Source organism: Periplaneta americana, chromosome 15 (genome assembly GCF_040183065.1).
Source record: "Periplaneta americana isolate PAMFEO1 chromosome 15, P.americana_PAMFEO1_priV1, whole genome shotgun sequence".
Lineage (NCBI taxonomy): Eukaryota > Metazoa > Arthropoda > Insecta > Blattodea > Blattidae > Periplaneta > Periplaneta americana.
Genome location: NC_091131.1, coordinates 139369114 through 139384452, shown reverse-complemented (window position 1 = coordinate 139384452; position 15339 = coordinate 139369114). Strand labels below are relative to the sequence as shown.

At 35.4% G+C, this 15339-nt stretch overlaps 1 protein-coding gene across 4 annotated transcripts in view; it reads left to right on the top strand.

Annotated features, from left to right (window-relative positions):
• LOC138715401 (cGMP-dependent 3',5'-cyclic phosphodiesterase-like) overlaps positions 1–15339 on the top strand; it is a 127425-nt gene that overhangs the window by 49881 nt on the left and 62205 nt on the right. For all 4 annotated transcript variants that reach the window (XM_069848261.1, XM_069848260.1, XM_069848259.1 and 1 more), the window contains exons 12-13: positions 4554–4671; positions 6610–6776. In XM_069848261.1, the coding sequence (XP_069704362.1) occupies positions 4554–4671; positions 6610–6776 (285 nt within the window). The remainder of the gene's footprint in view (positions 1–4553; positions 4672–6609; positions 6777–15339) is intronic.

Below are 15339 nucleotides of genomic sequence, written 5' to 3'. Positions count from 1 at the left end.
GAAAACAACAGTAGCAACAGTGAAAGTGACCTTTTTTTCTCTTGAAATATAATATATTATAATTATGTTGCTAGTATTTCACATAGTAAATGGTGATCACATTATGACGAGTCATGGTTTGTGATTTGAATATGTATGATTGTTATCTATTGAAGAAACTTAACAATAACAATAAATGAACTGAAAATATCAGGAAAGAAATTTTTAATGAGTTACAGTATATTGGTAGACTACTCATAGCTGCAGGAGAGAACAGCCAAGTAACAGGTGACAGCAGATGGTGTTTGTAAAAGAACCTTCTTGTGGTAAAGGAATAATAATCCTCTCCTTGTATAGAGGATAGAGCATCTAGAACAGCCATTTTCAACTGGTGTGCTGTGGCACAATAGTGAGCCATGAATGATCTGCTGGTGTGCCACGAGAAAATGAAAATAGTAAAGGTTGTAGTTGCAAGCTTGGAAAAATAAATGTGAAAAGAGTAGTAAAAATAGCTAAACCACGAGAGTCAACTTTCAGTGAAAGCAGCATAAGTCAGCATCCAGTAATGTGCAATCAGCAGAAAAGAGAATGACTGACGCACAGTGAGATTTGCCAAATCAGTAAGGTTAGAAAATTGTACAAACCTTGAATTATTTAATTCCAATTTAAGGGAAGGGATACTACAATCTATCACTGCGTTCTTATTTCATCTATTGCACTGACCCTTAAGCTAGGCACATTCCCAAATCCACACCGGCTGACCACACTAAGAGCCCGTTAATACAGTACGGGAATTTCTCGAAATGGGCATTTATTCAAATTGATTTTGTCTAGACAGCAGTGTACACACGGTTCGATTTTTTCCCGTGCATAATGAAATTTAAGTTGCATAGGGAAAAAGTGGAACTGAATATACACTGCTGTCCATATGAAAACGATTCAAATAAATGCCCATTTCGAGAAATTCCCGCACCATGTGAACAGGTCCTAAGGTTCGCTGTGTACCCAGGTTCCTAGCAGGTAACCCTACTCGTCCCTAGGCCAGTCTCATGCGTGTGTCACCAGCTGTTGTTTGGGGAATGCTATGGAATGATGATGGTATGGAGAAAAATTCCCCCCTAGTTAGGAATCATTGGTTTAGATTATATATTATATGAGTGTGCCACGGGGTTTTGAATTACATCTCTAGTGTGCCATATGTTGAAAAAGGCTGAAACTTGACAGACAGGCCTTGAAAGTGGCATATTACTACTAGAGTACAGCACCATTTTTGTATAACGACCAAAGGTTCCAATTTGAAGTGCATTTTATAGTTATACAGAATATTAGACTATTACCAGGAAACAGTTGGCATTCATACAGTCCTCTCTGTAGATTAAAAACTCAAAAAAGTTTGATATCCATGGTTCAAGAATTAAAACAGAAAATCAACATTCCGAATTTAAAAGAAAACTTACAAATTAAACCAAACCCTTTAACTCTATTAAATATAGAGTATAATCTAAATTTAACAGAAGAAATACTGAAATCAGAAGTAAACAATGAAATAATGAAACAATTGTCTTTAGAGACAATTAACATTAGGTACCCTCCACAAAACTGGCTTCATTTATACACTGACGGATCCTTGATCTCCAGGGAACAAGGTGCAGATGTTACGTGCTGTCTCTTCTCACTTTATAGATCTCTTGGATGTGGAACAACAAGTTTTGATGGAGAAATCACTGCAATAAGTGAAAGTCTCAGGAATCTTCCATGCCACATCAATAAATTTAAGAATGCAGTTATATTGTCAGACTCCAAAGTAGCTATTCTATCAATAGTCTCTAGACACACACTTTCATCTCAAACAGCAGAAATAACTGAAATGCTCTCTCAATAACACTCAATAAAAGAATTGTATTCCAATGGATACCATCCCAATGTGGAATCCTGGGAAACGAGAATGCAGATGCTTTAGCAAAGAAGGGCAGCACTGCTACTTACAGACCTGTTACTAAATCTATGTTTTACTTTGGGATGCAACATTTTCATTAGCTGATTTTAACCATTTTCATGAAGGACACCATGTTTTTAAGAGTTGGCAGTTGTACTGTCCTTTCTCAACCCCCTTTATATGAAAGGAGGACCACACCTGTCTTTGGTCAGCAGGTCCTTCGGACCTAGCTGGGAGGGCTTACTTGAGTCCACCAACCATTCCCACCTCTGCCTCCTGTGGGACACATGTCTATGCTATGATAGGCTAGCATAGATAATTACCTGTTGGTCCACGGGAGATATTTCATTTATCTCCTACCACTCATTTCTGAGAGGCATTCCCTGATCCACCACTTGAGTCCTCTAGGGGTTACAGGTTCCCCCAAGGGGCTAAACCAATGCAAAAACATAATCATCCTGTCTGACTCCAAAGCTGCAATCCAGTCCATCAGCTCAACTACATCCCCTAAAATGGAAAAAGTAAAAGAAATTCATTGCATGGTAAAACAAATTCAAATGCTAAATAAAAAAGTGGTCTTTCAATGGATCCCGGCCCACTGTGGACTGAATGGTAACGAGAAAGCAGATATGTTAGCAAAGAAAGAAACTAAAATCAACTTAAAAACAAATATCACGTTCCCATATGAATCAATAAAATGAGTCGTAAAAAGAATAAGTAACAGCGAACAGGCAAAACATCAAAATTCAAAATGGAAAGAATCATTCAAAGATCCAAAACTAATTCCTGATATACCTCGAAAATCTGCTGTGGCCATGTTTAGATTGATTACTGGTCATGATTGCCTCAGTAAACACCTCCATCGTATTGGAGTACTGAATTCACCTACATGCTTACTGTGCACCAGAGAAGAGGACATGGAGATGGAGCACCTGGTTAATTGTGAAACTCTTAGGACATTTGTAGATCTTCCATCAAAATATTGGGAAGCGAGAAGGATGATGACTTCATTGTTAAATCCAGGGCATTAAATACACGCACACACACTAAATCTACGTATTACTCTGTGAAAAGATTTATTAAATATACATACTTAGACTTCAACAAACAAAATTTGATAACACAGTCTCAAGGGAAGAAATGGAACTCTCTGCATCATAATCCACAGTTAATTCCCGATTTACCACGCAAATCGTCTGTAGCTGCATTTAGATTGGCAACAGGCCATGACTGTTTGGCCAAACACTTGCATAGAATTGGAATATATCAGTCCCCTAACTGCCCATTGTGCAATTCAAATCAAGAAATGGATTCGGAACACCTCAGAATCTGTGCTTCAGTGGCTAACCATGACAATATCTTTGAAAACTATTGGAGTGCAAAAGGCCAAATGACTTTATTGTCAAATGCCTGGCATTAGAAAATAACAACAACAGAATATTAGACTATACTTTTTTTTTTAATATACGTTCACTGTTTGTGGTCAGACCATAGTGAAACAATCTTGTCATCATTGGTGATTTACTGGTTATTGCGCTTGCCTCAGAATTCAGGTATTTTGGGTTCATACATGGCCGAATGTACTGGATTTCTCAGAAAAAATCTGAAGTACCTACGTATTTCTTCATAATGGAAACAAAGCTGGTACTTTAATATCACATTAATATGAAGGACTCTTGCTTCATTTGAATGATTCATTTTGTAAGAAAATTTTCTTAATAATCCTTGTATTGTCCACATACAATTCCTACTGTCAGATATCTCTGCTGTCTAACACCTGATGATGTCCTCTGGTATCTAAAAGCGTAAACAATGTGCTAGTATAGTTATCAACTGTACTTGTAACTCCATTACTGTTTGTATTTCTGTCTTATAGATGACCAGTTACAGAAATTAATTTATATCTAACATACTATAATAATACAGTGTTAGAACGAAGTGAATGAGGTTCTATATACACTATAGTATAGAAAATCACATGACTGCTTGAGCCAATTGGCATCAATCTGTTTGGAGATCTTTTTCTGTTGAGAGAAGTGCATTTTGTCCTGTTTTTATATATTTTATTCTGAGTTCTTTTACTATGGTTTACTATAGTTATGTTATTTTGTATTTCTGAAATGGAAAACGAGTCTTACAAACGAGTTGTTTTAGCCGCACAAGCTCGGGATATTTGTGTTTGAAATTTATCAATACTTCTGAAGCAAGGCAGAGAAGCATTATCTGTATGGCCACATCTGAAGCTATATTTCCATCTGTCTCTGCTTAGTACCTCTTACCCACTGGTCTTCATTCCTGCACACTGAAGCATAGCAGAATTCTATAAAGTCTTGGTTTACTATAGGATACATCTGAAAACAAATCAAATTAATTAGTAATACAATCTGCAATTGTTCGCTCAAAAAAAAAATATATATATATATATATATATATATATATATATATATATATATATAATAATAATAGAGATATTAATAATAAAATGAAATTTTACTTAGAGTTATGAATTGATCACAGCTATATGCACAAATATTGTAGCTTTAGTTGGAAAACATTCAGCGTGCTTTCCTTTTCCCCAGATAAAATTCATATTAAAATTCAAAGGATGTGTAACAGAGGTAATTAATTTTGATTGCAGAGGCATCATTTTGCCCAAGCAGCTTGCATGCTGAACACACCAGGATGTAACATACTAGATGGAATGCCTCGAGAAGATTATACAAAATGTGTGGATTTGATTAGAGATATGATCTTAGGTGAGTAGCATTATTTTTCACATATTTTTGCAGTTAAGAATACATTTCGATAATGTAGTAATAATTTAATTTAATTTTATATTTTATTAATATCTGAACTAGTGATGTACTATGAATCATTCATAGAATCTTTGATATTGAACTTGAGTTGGTTAAAGTCACACAGGCTCATTTAAATTGCCTTTTCTGTCAAACTTAATATAGATATAAGAATGTACAGGGATTGGAGTCTTATAATATACAGAACTCTATAGTAAATAACTATATATGTTGATCTGAAGAAGAAGAAGAAGAAGAAGAAGAAGAAGAGAAGCACTAATATAATTAATGTGGTTAATGCTATTGGTGAAAGCTTGGAAAAAGAACATTTGGAAGAGGCAACTAATTTTCACAAGTTTGCTCATGAGATTGAAGATCTGTATAAGTTGTTCGTTATCTCGTGAAACCAAATGCTTGCGTGTGCCACAGCATTTAGTAATAACCTTATGGTGGAGCTCTCACTTGCTATGAGTAGAAGCATTGTGAAGGAGGAAAGCTTCTCAGTGCACTTTCTTTTTCCCCCGTCACACAGGCACGTTTCACGAGATACCAAATAGCCTTTACATACTTACTTACTTACTTACTTACTTATGGCTTTTAAGGAACCCGGAGATTCATTGCCACCCTCACATAAGCCTGCCATCGGTCCCTATCCTGTGCAAGATTAATCCAGTCTCTATCGTCATATCCCATCTCCCTCAAATCCATTTTAATATTATCCTCCCATATACGTTTCCACCTCCGCAAAGTCTTTTTCCCTTCAGCCTCCCAACTAACACACTACATGCATTTCTGGATTCGCCCATACGTGCTACATGCCGTGCCCATCTCAAACGTCTGGACTTAATGTTCCTAATTATGTCAGGTGAAGAACACAATGCGTGCAATTGTGCGTTGTGTAACTTTCTCCATTCTCCTGTAACTTCATCCCTCTTAGCCCCAAATATTTTCCTAAGAACCTTATTCTCAAACACCCTTAATCTCTGTTCCTCTCTCAAAGAAACACTCCAAGTTTCACAACTGTACAGAACAACTGGTAATATAATTGTTTTATAAATTCTAACTTTCAGATTTTTTGACAGCAGACTAATGACGAAATCTTCTCAACCAAATAATAACAGGCATTTCCCATATTTATTCTGCATTTAATTTCCTCCCAAGTGTCATTTATATTTGTTACTGTTGCTCCAGGATATTTGAATTTTTCCACCTCTTCGAAGGATAAATTTCCAATTTTTATATTTCCATTTTGTACAATGTTCTGGTCACGAGACATAACCATATTCTTTTTTTGGGGGAGGGATTTACTTTCAAACCTATCTCTTTACTTGCTTCAAGTAAAATTTCCGTGTTTTCCCTAATTGTTTGTGGATTTTCTCCTAACATATTCACATCATCCGCATAGACATGAAGCTGATGTAACCCATTCAATTCCAAACCCTCTCTGTTATCCAGAACTTTCCTAATGGCATATTCTAGAGTGAAGTTAAAAATTAAAGGTGATAGTGTCTATATCATCTAAAAATGATAAAATCATCAACAGTCATTTCTGTGAATGAGTTAGCACAAGAACTCCACTAAAAACATCATTGTCAATGAAAAATCTATTTGAAGCACAGGAAGCAACTGTTTGGCTACCGCATGTATCATTTTACAGTTTCTGAATATGACTGAAATGTGAGGTAATGGCTGATCGGTTTGTGTCCTGGAAATTTTGAAATTTATAGTAGTTTTATTATTATTATTATTATTATTATTAGTAGTAGTAGTAGTAGTAGTAGTAGTAGTAGTAGTAGTAGTAGTAGTACAAGTGGTAGTAGTAGTAATTAAACAATATTAATAAAATCTTGCGTTGCACCTAATTATCTTGTCAATTTCTTGATTTAATTTAAACATCAGCAACGGACTTGGCAACACACTTCAAAACCTTGAAGGAACAACAGAAGCTGCTGGAAGGATTCGAGAAAGATGATGAAAACCATCGTCATCTTCTTCTCAGTCTCTTGATGACTGCTTGTGACCTTAGTGATCAGACCAAGGACTGGTCAGTTGCCAGGAAAACAGCCGTAAGTGTGTTATTTATACTCTACAAACATATTAAAAAAAAAAAAAAAGAGCATTTATTCATATTGATCGAGTCCTAATTGTTCATGTACAGATCACAAAAAACTGGTTTTGTTGAGGGTGTTGTTTTTGTTCTTCTTAATGCATCTCTTCTTGTTCTTCCTTCTGAACCTTCTCTTGTATCTCTCCCTTCACTCTCCTTCTCAACTGATGTTTCTGTCACAGTTGCTGCTGTTGCTTTTATTCTTGTTTATGTTGCTTATTACTTTTTGTTATTTTTCCTCTTGCTGCTGATGCTCCTGTTCTTTATCTTCTTTCTCTTGTACCATTGTTGCTATTCTTATTCATCTTTGCTCTGCTGCTGCTGTTGTCATGGAGTTCAGTAGTGGAAGTGCTCAGTAGTGATTGTTGGAATATTAGAATGGCAAATCACACATAATGAGAATATGCACTTCCTTTGTTACTTATTCATATATATCAAATGGAGTCATACACACTCTCTCCCAAAGAAGACAGAAACATTTGAATTGTCACTTCATATCTGTGATCTGAACTCATACACTTTCATCTGAAGAAACCATAAACACTTAAATATACACTCCATTTGGACTTTGAGAATCCACTGGTGTGCATCTATACTGTCAGTGGTGAAGAGTGAACATAAAGTCTGTAGTCATTATATTATGTTTGATAGCACAGCTGAGGAACTTGGCCATATTAGCATTGGAGGGGAACTGTTAGTGAGCTCATGTCGAAATTTCTCCTCAAACTGCATACATTGCTAGATCTCCACAGCTGATAGAGAAATATATATATATATATATATATATATATAACTAAATCAGTAAATAAATTCTACCAGCAAATGGAAAGAGGTCGCCTGGAAAACCAAAGAAAAGATGGAAAGACTCCTAATCTCTGGAAAGAACAGGCTGTAGGCCTATACAATGAGTAGAAGAAGAAGAAGAGGTAATTAAATAAACAAACAAATAAATAAATACGTAAACAAACGAATGAATAAATAAATAAAAGTCCATACTAACTATAAGGTTGAGAAATTAAAGCGTAAGTAAAAGATAATCGAAAAATTCAATATTCCCAGCCTTGAGTACTGTTGTCACAACTTATCTTGAACCTTACATTCCCTAAGTTTGTCTTTCGAACTGCTCAGTGTGGCATGTCCTGGTCAACGTAATGGCACAACATGGATGTCCCTTCCCCAGGTAATGTGGCTCTTTTCAGAATACATTGGTCCGTTCACTGCAGAGCCCTCTACTGTAAAGGAACTTGGTTCAACTACTGGCAGTATGAATTTAGGTATCTTCTCATGGCACTCCAGTTTTCAGAGGAAAACATGATTTTGTAGCATGTCCTATAGGGCTTTCAGAATAAGAAGGCATATGGCCTATGCCAATCGAGTGCTAGCAGCAATACGGCGTTGTCAGACGATGCACGGTGTACGAGACGTAGAAGACAGAGACAACAGATAAGGACAGAAACTATCAGTCGCTGCTCGTTGCAAGCGAGAGGACGGGTCGAGATCCGTTCCTTCATTGTGTGTAATGTTTAAATATTATTACTCTTACTGAAGTAATTTTCATCCCAATTTTTATTATTCTTCACTTCACAGATCAGTAGATCTTGGAGTCACTAACTTGCGAAATAAAATGACAGATATGTAGAAATTTACTTTGCTAATGTCAGACGAGTGTCTTCATTTAAAAAAGGAATGCTGCATATTGTATTGCACTATCTGATATATGGAAATTCCCTCCTGAAATAATTGAGGGCGAGAAACTTTACCCAAATGTTCAGACTTCCTTGTACAGCAGTTCTCAATTTATTATTGTTTATTTCTCCAGAGGAGAGATGAGATACAGTTTGTTTGTAGAGGCAGCCTATGAATCTAGCGATAATAAAACGTAAACATGTGTGTAGAAACGTAATTTAGTATTGATATTGAAGTTGAAAAGTAATTTATTTTTCCTCTGCAAAATGAAGCCTATATAATTTAATTTAATTCTCTAGCTTATACCTTACTTAGGGTCCAGGGTTCTATATTCTGGTTACGAATCTGGCTATAATGCAACGTAAGCATAATAATTATGTGTTCATACATAATTCAGTATTCATACTGAAACTGTAGATTATTTTATTTTTCTCTGTAAAACTAAGTGTATCTAATTTAATTTTATTCTCTAACTTTTACGTATCTAGAGGTCCAAGGTTCTGTATTCTGGATAAGAATCCGGCTATAAGAATGTAAGCATATCTGTTCATAGGTAGGTCTATTCAGTACTCATATTGAAATTGAAGATTACTTTCTTTTACTTTGTTAAATAAAGCCTATCTAATTTAATTTAATCCTCAGGCTTATACCTACCTAGAGGTCCAGGGTTCTATGTTCTATTACTCTGGCCTGTGGCATATCCTACTAGTGAAGGCAGTTATATAGAAGTGAATGTGAAAACCGTAACCCAATAATATCGTTAATATATTGAAGGTAAATTTGTATATTAAAAAAACGTATAAAATGTAATATATTATATATAACGCGAGGTTTTTAAAATAGAAACTGAGTTTTGGAATTGTAAAATCTTCTCGTTTCTAGCATGCCTGTAATTATTTTAAAAGTGAAATGTAATTAAATTGCTTATCTTATAAAGTTTTTTTATGCTCTTAAGGAAGAACGTTCTTAATGCTCTTCGTATAACTCATTGAAAAAGAGGCAGGGGTGTTTACGTTTACAATATCAACCAAATATCTCATACGTTTAAGCAATATTTCGTCTTATACCACGTATAATAATCCAATGAAAAATGAAAATCGTATCTGTGGTTTTTCTCAGCTTTCTTCTTACTTTCCACGTTCTATAATGGCACTGCTAACATATACTACTAATGTAGTCTATTTTAATTATTATACGATGAAGTAATACACGGTTCTGAAAATCGTCCAAATAATTAACACGTTTGTTTTGCGTTATTTTCCAAGAGAGGTAAATACTGCTATACCACCTATTTGAATTGTCTCTTTGCCCTGTCCGAGAATACGAGATAACGCATTTACTTCTAAACCACACGCCTCTGCAGTCAGATTCTTTGTTTGTGAAAAACTGACACGCACTGCATCATAAACAGTATATACTGAAAATACAATTATACTCCTCACCTGTGAGTGTAGAATTATTCTTTTGCGTATAACAGATGTTTTAATCCACGTCTGAATTTGAAAATAAACAGAATCTATCTTCGTTTACAGAGAGGGACTTCAGAGCAAAATATGCTGTATATTGTAGGTTGGATATATCTGTTTAGTCTTAAAGCGATAACACGCGAACCAGTTGACATATAATTGTCATTCTTGTACTGTTGAGTTCAGAATTCGTAGCTCTATCGAATGGTACAGCTTAAAATTCATTCATATCCATAAATATTGTGCGCACAAGAAATAAATTAATACGCGATGCTTCAGCGAGACTTCGCGACGATTTAACTAGGCAACACCGCTTCACTGTTACTGGCTAGTCGAGATAGACTGGCCTGAACTAGCTCCGCCTTATATGCCTTCTTATTCTGAAAGCGCTTTAACTAACTTGTAATGAGCAGGCATTTAAATATGGTCTTGTGTAACCACTTCCTCTCATCCAGGTTGGTTATCGACATTCACGTAGTTACTACACTTACGTCTGTACATTAGGTCATGGGCGGCCAAATGTCACGATAGTGCCAACTCACTATCATTACTGATATCATCGTTATCATCATTGTCACTTGGTCCAAAATTAGCCATTTTGTCAATGGCATTATCCATTTGCCCGGACTTCTGAAAGTATTTTTCCTCTAATGCAGTGATATGTCTGTAGTACCCATTTCAATCCTCTGCTACCACAGCGGAAAGTTCTTTCATAGTCAAGATTTCTAAATTAGACAAAACAATGTCTCCTGTTATATTATGTGCTCGAATAAGCTGTAGTGTTTCATCTTATCCCAAGTCAAGTCAATCGTAATGAGGTCGCAGTTATAAGGAGGTAAATGAAGGACTCTATGACCATGTGTTTCGAAAAGCTTGTCTACCCGACATTCCTTTGTCTTGGTTTTATTGGGGCTCACCTCACCCGTGGTCAAGTGGTTAGCCTCTTTGTCTTCAACCGTGGTGACTCAGGTTTGATCCACATCTGAGTCATGGAGGAATTTGTCGTGAACAAAGCAGGAACAAGGGAGTTTTCTCTTGGTTCTCCCATTTCCCTTCACCATTATCATCATTCCACCAATAATCCACAGTCACCATCAGTCTGCAAGATCTCAAGCCACGCTTACAGAACAAATAAAAAATAGCTAAAAGTTGTACATTGTGTTTAATAAATAACATTAATAAATCCTGAAGAGCAGTCCCACTCATAGCAGCATTATAATAAGCAGGGCGCGGATTTTTATGACCTAAAAAACCCTAAAAATGACCTGAAAATGTTAGGAATTCTGAAAGAAATGACCTAAAAATGAACAATCCTATACATAAGTAGTAAAAATCTTGCCTTAAATTAACAGCTTTCCAAACTGTCTACTATAATATTGCTGTAAAATGTATAAAATTTCCCACACGAATACAAATTTTCCCACAACCTACAGTATGAATTACAATTAATAATTAATTGGGCTATAATTAAATGTTTGACTACAATAAAAGAGGGGGTAAATGTATGACTCACCAAACCACTTCCATGTCTAGCATAGTGCATCCCAATAACAGAGACTAAAATGAACATTGGTGACTTCAAAGAAGCTGCAGTTGAATTCTTTCATTTGGAAGGCAGAGCGTATAACAACTCAGTTGAGAGCTTCATCTCCTATTCTGTTTTTTTCTTCCTTTTGACAACACTATCAAGAAAATCCTTTCACATTCCGCATTTAAATAGGGTAGTGTCAGTACTAATTTTGCGAGTTTTCCTATATTGGAAAATTTTAGTTTGTCATTGAAGCCTTTAGCTTAAATGAATAAAAAAAGTCACCTTAAAATTTAAAAAATGGCCAAAAATGCCCTCAAAATTAAAATAAAAGACTTAAAAGATTAAAACAGTGAAAAATGACGTAAAAACTCTACATTTCTGTAACCAGCAACTCATATCCAAAATTTATTTATTTACGGATGTTGCAAAAGATGTAAGAATAAAGTTAATATTTTATTAGAAGTAATAAAAGGGGGTCATATGAAAATAAACGTAAAGAAAACTAAAGAAATGAGATTAAATAGTAAAAAGACAGATAATAGTATATTATGCAACGAGCCTATAATGAAGGTAATTAAGAAGTGAGTATGGATATTTATGAAACGAGCGCGAGTTTCATAATTTTCATACGAGCTTCTTAATTGCCATTATAGGCGAGTTTCATACGACTTTTTATGCTCGACCATATTTCTAACTTGATATTATTAATTTTATTTGTATTTGACATTGAGCAATGTTCCGTATGTTGTGAGATGTGCGCAGACGCGAAAGTATTGATTTTTTCCGAGGAACAGATGTCCACATTGACCTTGCTAGGCCATAAGAACCTACAGAGATAACATTGAAATTAAATTAGACATTGAAAAACGAGATGACAAATTGAATTTATTTGAATATTATTTACAATTAACGCTAATTATTATAGTAACAGAATATAAACTTCTGCGACAGTATTGGATTTCCAGCCTCCATGACTTTTCGCTAATTCTCTTTCGATTGCATATCCGAGAATAATCGATATTTGCAGTTTTATAACGGTAGAAAGCTGACCTGTCATTGGCTGAACAGTTGTAACCTGAGTCGTCATTGGCTGAAAGACCTGACCTTTAATGAGTAGGTGTACTTTAATGACATGCATTAAAGGTCTGCTACCAGGTGTATAATTACTACATTTCGGCATGGTCGAGCATAAAGTTATAATAAATAATAATAACATTAATACTGTTCAAGAATTTAAATATTTGAGTAGTATAATTGACAAGGATGGTGGAGCCTTTGAGGATGTAAAGAACCGAATAAAAAATGCAAATAGTGCATTTGTCCAGTTGTACCCAATATGGAAATCTTATATTATATTTAGATCTACAAAAATTAAAATCTTTAACAGTAATGTGAAATCAGTCTTATTATAGGCTATGAGACGTGGAAAACAAGTAAAATTGTACAAAATAAACTGCAAACATTTGTTAATAGATGTTTACGAAGAATTTTAAAAATTAGATGGCCAGATATAATCACAAACTCAGAACTATGGAAGATAACAAAACAGAAAGAAATCGCAATAGAAATCAAAAGACGAAAGTGGAATTGGATAGGGCACACAATCAGGAAAGTAGATGGAGCAGTAGAAAGAATGGCTTTGGATTGGAACCCCCAGGTTAGTAGAACAAGAGGAAGGCCAAAAAATACATGGAAGAGAACAGTTTTGGAGGAAATTGCTAGGGAGGGGAAAACATGGAGCAAAGTGAAGAAGTTTGCTACAAATAGGGTCCGATGGAGGCACTTTGTGAATGCCCTATGCTCCTCATGAGGAGATACAGGAGTTTGATTGATTGATTGATTGATTGATTGATTGATTGATTGATTGATTGATTGATTGATTGAAAAGAAGTAAAGAAAAAACGATGACATGTCATCAAAATCTGCGCCTTGATAATAATTTATCTAATAACTCATTATGTCACTCTCAATATACAAATTACCTGCAAAAGATGTAAAGAAAAAAAATATTACCTGTCATCAAAATCCGCGCCTTGATAATAACTTATCGAATAACTCATTATGTCACTCTCAATATATAAATTACCTGCAAAAGATGTAAAGAAAAAAAAAAGATGATGTCATCAAAATCCGCACCCTGATAATAACTTATTTAATAACTCATTATATCACTCTCAACCTCAGAAGTGGGTTACAATTAAGCCACAGCCAGGAGAGAAGACCAGAAATGTCGAAAAGACAACCTGGTGGCATTGGATAAAAAAAAAATATACAAATTACCGAACATAACCATTACAAATATCCTCTGAGTGAGGTTCTGACTGATATGTACATCTATTATCAGGCAGTACATCTCACTTGACGATATGTGTTAGAGGAAGAATAATTGTTTGTATGCATCTGAAGTCTGATTAGTGTAATATGTAGCTAGTGAGCGATGTATGCAATAGAGGGGGAAAGGAACTGGCCACCCTATCTCATTATCTTCTGTCCTAGTTGCCTCATGATTAGTGCCTTCTTGATATCACTTGTGAGGTTCAGACCTGTCTTCGGACAGTTGACTAAACAACAACAATAACCATTACAACTGTACTTTCTAAGCATTACATTTTTAGTCTTTCCCTGAATAATGTGATATTCCTTTGCTTGTAATTGAACCTTCTTAAATTCCTTCACAGAACTAATACTTTTGCCAGAGTATTTTTCTGCTTTCTTATATGCCTTATCAAGAGGTTCCAGCAAACATTTATCTAATTTTTCCTCATCACAATGTTTAATGATATTTTGCAATAATTTTCTTGCTTTTGATAACAGGGTTACTTTTTCTTCACAATGGTGTGATTTTACCATAATTGCTGCACTGTTGTTGGTCAACGGTACAGAGTGAAGAAAATAGTTCTATGTTTTTCAATAAGAGATTATGATGCGGAGCATGCTCATAGGTCTAGTACTGTACTCTGTTGGCTCCACCCCCATCACCCGCTTGCTTCCCTCTGTCCCTCTATCCCTGCTCAGGAAGATCAAGAAAAGCTGCTACAGCAGTACATAGTGCTCACTTAACTGACAAAGCATGTTGAGTGCACGAGCTTATTTCCCGTGTCATATGACAAGGTAGACGTTTACATGGATTGGAAATTCAACTACTTTCCCCAAGTACGTGCCATTGTTTCTTAGTGCAACATTTCAATCAAGTTTTCACACCTTTACAGTTAGTATGAGCAGCCATTTTTGTATATTTGTCTGTCTGCTGTGGAGATCTATAATTCATCTTAGGAATCTGTGGAGCAATGAAAGAAAGTCAGTGGGCAGAGTCAAGCAGTGTGTGCTGCCGTAAATTTCTGGTGGCTACTTTGAGGTAGTGGTGGAGTGTGATTTGAAGATCTGTGATAGATTTGTCATTGGTTCTAACTGTGACTATAGTTCCGAAAAAATTGCATCTCCGACTAATATGTGACTCTTAGCAATGGTGACTATACTTATGTGACAGCTCCAGAATGCAGACAACTGCAAGTCAGAAGATTGCAACAGAACTGAGATCTAATTAATTATCATCCCACTCAAAAGATTGTCAGGAACTCTTTGATACTCAAGCTACATTTATACATTGCCGAATGTACTCACTTTATTCTTCCGTGAATAATATTCGGTGAATCATTCATAAACATTCTTGGACAAATACACACTCACACATCGCGATGACACAGCTCAGAGCATGTTTGTTATACTAGGTGCACTATTCAGTTGTTGTTGATATAAGACTTATGGCACTGGTCTTTCGCAGAAAGACATAAACATCTATTGTATCATGGTGAGAAACATTCACAATTGCCAAGAATCAT